Below are 4739 nucleotides of genomic sequence, written 5' to 3'. Positions count from 1 at the left end.
CGGGGTAGTGCAAAAGCCAGAAAAGTTCCCCACAATAGCGGGACTATTCCCCCGCTTACACCAACATAAAGCAAAGTTAAGCTGTGAGCCAGACGCAGGCCCTGCTCACAAAAGTTGGCAAGAAGAAGGCTGCTAATAGGACATATACACATAGCTAAAGGGTATCAAGCACTGATAGGATAAACATGGGCCAGGATGAAGACCCGGGGTCCCAGGAAACGGAGGAGCGGCAGCCATGACAGCGAAGCTCGCTCCAGTGACCTCTGCCAGATCTTTCCTTCTGTTCGTTTTTTTGTTCTTTCCTATTTTCCCCACAAAAGATCTTTTTAAGGGTGAAATAGCCCATCCCCTCATTACTTTCTCGACCAATTAGGACTAATATCTGACATACCAATTATAGTTCATTAATTTCTGGCTCTGTATCTTCTGTATTAAAGAAGCATAATTTCACCACAGTCTTTCAACCCTATCAGCTTGACCTTTTTGTTTCGACGAATTCACTGATTCTGTCTCCCTTTCGTACATTTTCCCATCAGCGTTGGTGATTATAGGTTATTGTAACATCTTATGAAGGTTTACATTCATTTTCGAGTGGTGCTTACAATTTGGGTACATTTGTAGGCTCTATTGTCACAACAGGTCTCCTCAGGAATTCCTTCTGTTAGCAACCCAGGACTGAACAAGCTATTTTGATGTATGGCAGATTTGGGCCATCTGTGACACCAAAATGCAATTCTGAAGTAAAGCAATTCTGGGATCAACTCCTTGAGAAAGTCGCGCAGTGTGTGCAAGAAGTGAGCTCTCGTGCAGTACGTCTTCCTGACGGCACAAGGAACACGCAACGTACATAGCAGTAATAAGAACAGACTGACATGGGAAATCCAGTTCCTTTCCATGTCAAGAACACATATAGACTCAAAGTATTATTGGTTTCCCCCAGGGACGTGAAGGAGATTTGTGAGGTGGCAAACAGAAGTTTTTGTTTGTCACAAAACTAATCTGAAACCCTACTGCATTATGAAACGGTCTGACGTGTGCTACAGCCAAAAGGCATAACGCTCTTCTCCCCGGCCACATCTCCTGTACACGTGCCCAGCCGTTAGAAGAACTTGGCAGGTATCTCTCTTCAGTGGTTTCCATTCCCCTGCAAAGCAGGATACAGGGGGAGGGGTATTTGCATTTTTAACCTGACCGTTAGTTGTGCAAACATGTCAGAGGAATTGCCACGGGAGATACTGGGAGGAGCACAGGCAGGGTCCCCAGTATATATACAGGCGCTGTTCATGTACCGCTCTACAGGAGAATTGATTAAGTCTCGCCCAGTTTAAGACTTGACCCTGAACAGACAGCCATCTCCACCATGAAGCTGACAGTTGTCTTCACGCTTGTCACCCTGGCGGTTTGCTGCTACTCAGGTAAGTGAGCTGTTGGCTGCAGAACACGGTGCGTATGGGACCTCTGCAACCGACGATGCCTTGGTTGAAAACTGCAATTCTTCCTGCTAGGGAAAAATTCACTCAGGGCCTGATCCCCTTCCCTTTGATGTGACTGGAAAGATCCTGACCCCAATGGGATCTGGATCAGTCCCTCAGTCAGAATCTGTACGATAAATAAGGATGCTAATTACAAAGCAGCATTTAAAATAACTTGCAAATATTTCAATATAGTCAGTGATCTGAACAGGGCAGTCTTGTAATCTCTGCAGGCTGCCATCTTTAAGGGAACTGCAGCAGTCACATCCGAGCTGCAGCTAGAGACGGAGGGTTTTTGAACATGACATAAGGGAGTTACATCCCCAAATGCTGTTGGGCTTGGGCTCCTCTGAACAGCTCTATAAATGTTTATACCTTAAACGAACAAACTTGTAGAATTTAATCAAAAATACTGTGTGAATCTGCTGCAGTCTGTGGCTCTGGGAGCAGCTTGGACCTTCCTGTCACGATACATGTCAACAGATCTACAGCCTGGCTTCTTCTAGAGTCATTATTTCATATGTAAATGGATCAGGCCCAGTCCTGCTCACATGTGTAGTGGGGTTACTCCAGATTACACAGGTGTTAGTAAGAGCCGGGATCCGGTGCATTGTGTTTAAAGTGAATAACCATCCATCCTTCAGTCATGGCTTACACTGAGCCAGGGGACTGGAAATCATTTGATTTTGCAGAAAACTTTACCTGTCAAGGTTTGCGAAATTGAATACTTGGCAAAAGTTTTTAATTAGCAGTTTGTGTCTAGACGACAAAGTTATAAAATTCTTACCCAAAGTCCTAATGTTAGGGAAAGCTCACTTTAAAATGGAAACCACTTAAACTTTAATTTTTTTGTTTCTTTCTCAACACATTTTAGAATTTTAAATCACAGTGCGGCTGGGTGGTGGAGTGATCTGCGTGGTGAAGGGGCTGTGATGGTCCCAGCGTATCCTTCCCCCGAGGGAAAGGTCCGTGGCCTGGGAGCAGAGTGCTGCTTTCATCCATGTTATTCAAGAAGTTCTTTTATAACTTTGGCCATTGCCCATGCAATGCTCTGCCCCCTCCTAACACTGAGAAACACCCCGAACGCTTTAGCAACAAGGACATTCAAAACGTTTGTTCGTTCTCCTGTTGAGTTTGTTGGATGATTTTGCCTTGCAGCTTCTGCTCTTCTGGTTGACAGTCTTCTGCCAAACGTGGTTTCCGTTCCTGTCGAAGTCCTCAATGATCTGATTGGAGGAGTACAGGGCTGTGTGAACGAGCTCACCCCCAAAGCGCTGTCTGCCCTTAATAGGCTGCTGGTAAGTCCATCTTCTTTTTCTCCCAATCTAACATTAAGTTCAATATATCAACTTCCTACTAACCTGGATTTTCTATTAATTATTATTATTGTTAAATGGAAATGCTACAGGGAAAAAAACGACCCAAACTAATACCAGTTTGAATATAAGGAGTGAATGGGGCCAAAAGGTAGGACGCATCAAAGAAACACCAAACTCAGAAGGTTTTTCCAATAGCCGGATGCCCAGGTTTAATTTGCACCATGGCATTTGAGAGAATACACAGACCGGATGTGTATTACCTCCTATGGCGAGGAGATTACCAGCTCTTTGAGTCTGAATTGATACCCAGGGGATATTCCAGGTCACTAATATGTTGCATGTGATGGTTTCTCTGGCCTGTGTTTGAAAGAAAGATATGTAAATCTAGATGATGTGTTTCTTGTTAATTGCGAACTCTATTGATATTTTTTGCTATGGAATGAGAATTAAGCCAAAGGGCCTTCCTAGCTGAACACCTTTGATCCCTATGTATCTTCTCTGTATCTGGCATCTCCAGTTCAGGGTGGGAGACACTGACGGGGGCTCCAGGAGAAGCCATGTGGAGGAGCTGAAGAGAAACCCTCATTGCTGAGCTCCGACAAGGGTTTTCTTCAGGACCTTTCAGCAACAAATATAAATGAACAAAATGTTACAAAATGCTGCCACTTTTCCTATCGGTGCTGCTGGGACAGGTCCAAACCTCTTCTGAGCTCACAGCCCATCATGCATCACTCCCTGCCCAGCCCCCGGACTCGCTCCCCGTTTGCATTTTCCTGGGTCGCAAACTGGGGCGCTCCAGAGCACAACGGAGCCCAGAGAACAGCGAGCAGCCAGTGCGAGTGGCCCTGCCGTCCCCAATATGGCAGCCGTTTACTGCAGCTCTAAGTTGTTTCTTTACTGGTCTTGTGCAATGTAACCCCTGGCCAGGAGCTCAGCTCTGCATTCACTGCTCTTGCTCTGTCTTTTAGGGTATTCTGGGTATACTGAACGTCCTGGGGTAAGGATTCCTGCAGAGCCCGGCGCGGATCTCAGATGGATGAATACCGGACGCTCCCCTCTTCTTCCTCTCTGATTTGAGCTTTCCTCCTATCTCTGCATGCAGCCAAGCTCCCTGTGCTCTCACCCCCCTGGGAGGGCTCAGCATCGCTCCAGTCATTGGTTTCAATAAACTACCTGCAATGCACTTCCTCCTTCGTCTGCTTTGCTCAGAGTAACACAGAGGATGCGGCTGGTTTGGGTCTGAGGTGTATTATAGGGAACAGCTGGAGTTTTTGCTGTTGTGAGTTCCTGGCGTGCCCGGGGTGAGGTGGGTGTACAATGCCCAGTGATCTCACGGTGAAGTGGCCGGTATGGGTGTAACATTCATTCCTCCAACCCCATTTCCCCGCAGAAACTGACTCAGGCTGGCTCCCTGATGCCAATATGTGCATCTCAGTAGTTAACCCTTTAGCGACTGGACTGCAACATAAGTGTGCTGGTGTGTGTTACAGGGCTTAGGGTGATGGAGTGAGGTTTTCCTCCATCTCTGTCCACAGTTTCTGCCCCAGAAAGAAATCTCTCTCACCCTGATATGCCAAACCACCCGGGATGGTTTCCCTGCTGTATTGGGCCCACCGAGGGACAGACCGATTCTCCATCTCGGGTCCCTTCCCTGTCCACTGAAAGTCTCAGTATTATCAAGATCCAGCAGATTACGCTGTTTAGGCACAGAGAAATCAGTAACATTTCTGGTATCAGTGCATTTCAGAGTTACGGGAAAGGCCTTGACCACAAATGGAAGGGGAAACCAGCATTAAATACACCTACAGGAACCATGGAAGGGTCTCTGGTGGCCCATCATCTTCAGCTCCCTACCCATCAGTCACAGAATGTGCATAGTGAAGCTCTAACGGCCATGCTCTGCCTGGTTCCTGGTGCAAAGGAGCGTCATCTTTCGTGAGAGCCCCAG

General features: G+C 46.7%; 1 protein-coding gene across 1 annotated transcript; it reads left to right on the top strand.

Annotated features, from left to right (window-relative positions):
• Nucleotides 1-705: 705 nt before the first annotated feature.
• LOC135973314 (secretoglobin family 3A member 2-like) lies at nucleotides 706-3951 on the top strand. Its single transcript, XM_065556052.1, has 3 exons — nucleotides 706-1415; nucleotides 2631-2770; nucleotides 3760-3951. The coding sequence occupies exons 1-3, from the start codon at nucleotides 1361-1363 to the stop codon at nucleotides 3790-3792; spliced, it is 228 nt and encodes a 75-aa protein (XP_065412124.1). The 5' UTR covers nucleotides 706-1360; the 3' UTR covers nucleotides 3793-3951.
• The last annotated feature ends 788 nt before the right edge of the window (nucleotides 3952-4739 follow it).

The sequence above is a fragment of the Chrysemys picta genome, chromosome 8 (genome assembly GCF_011386835.1).
Source record: "Chrysemys picta bellii isolate R12L10 chromosome 8, ASM1138683v2, whole genome shotgun sequence".
NCBI lineage: Eukaryota > Metazoa > Chordata > Testudines > Emydidae > Chrysemys > Chrysemys picta.
Note: the sequence above shows the minus strand (reverse complement) of the source record. Positions and strands in the feature narration are given on the sequence as shown.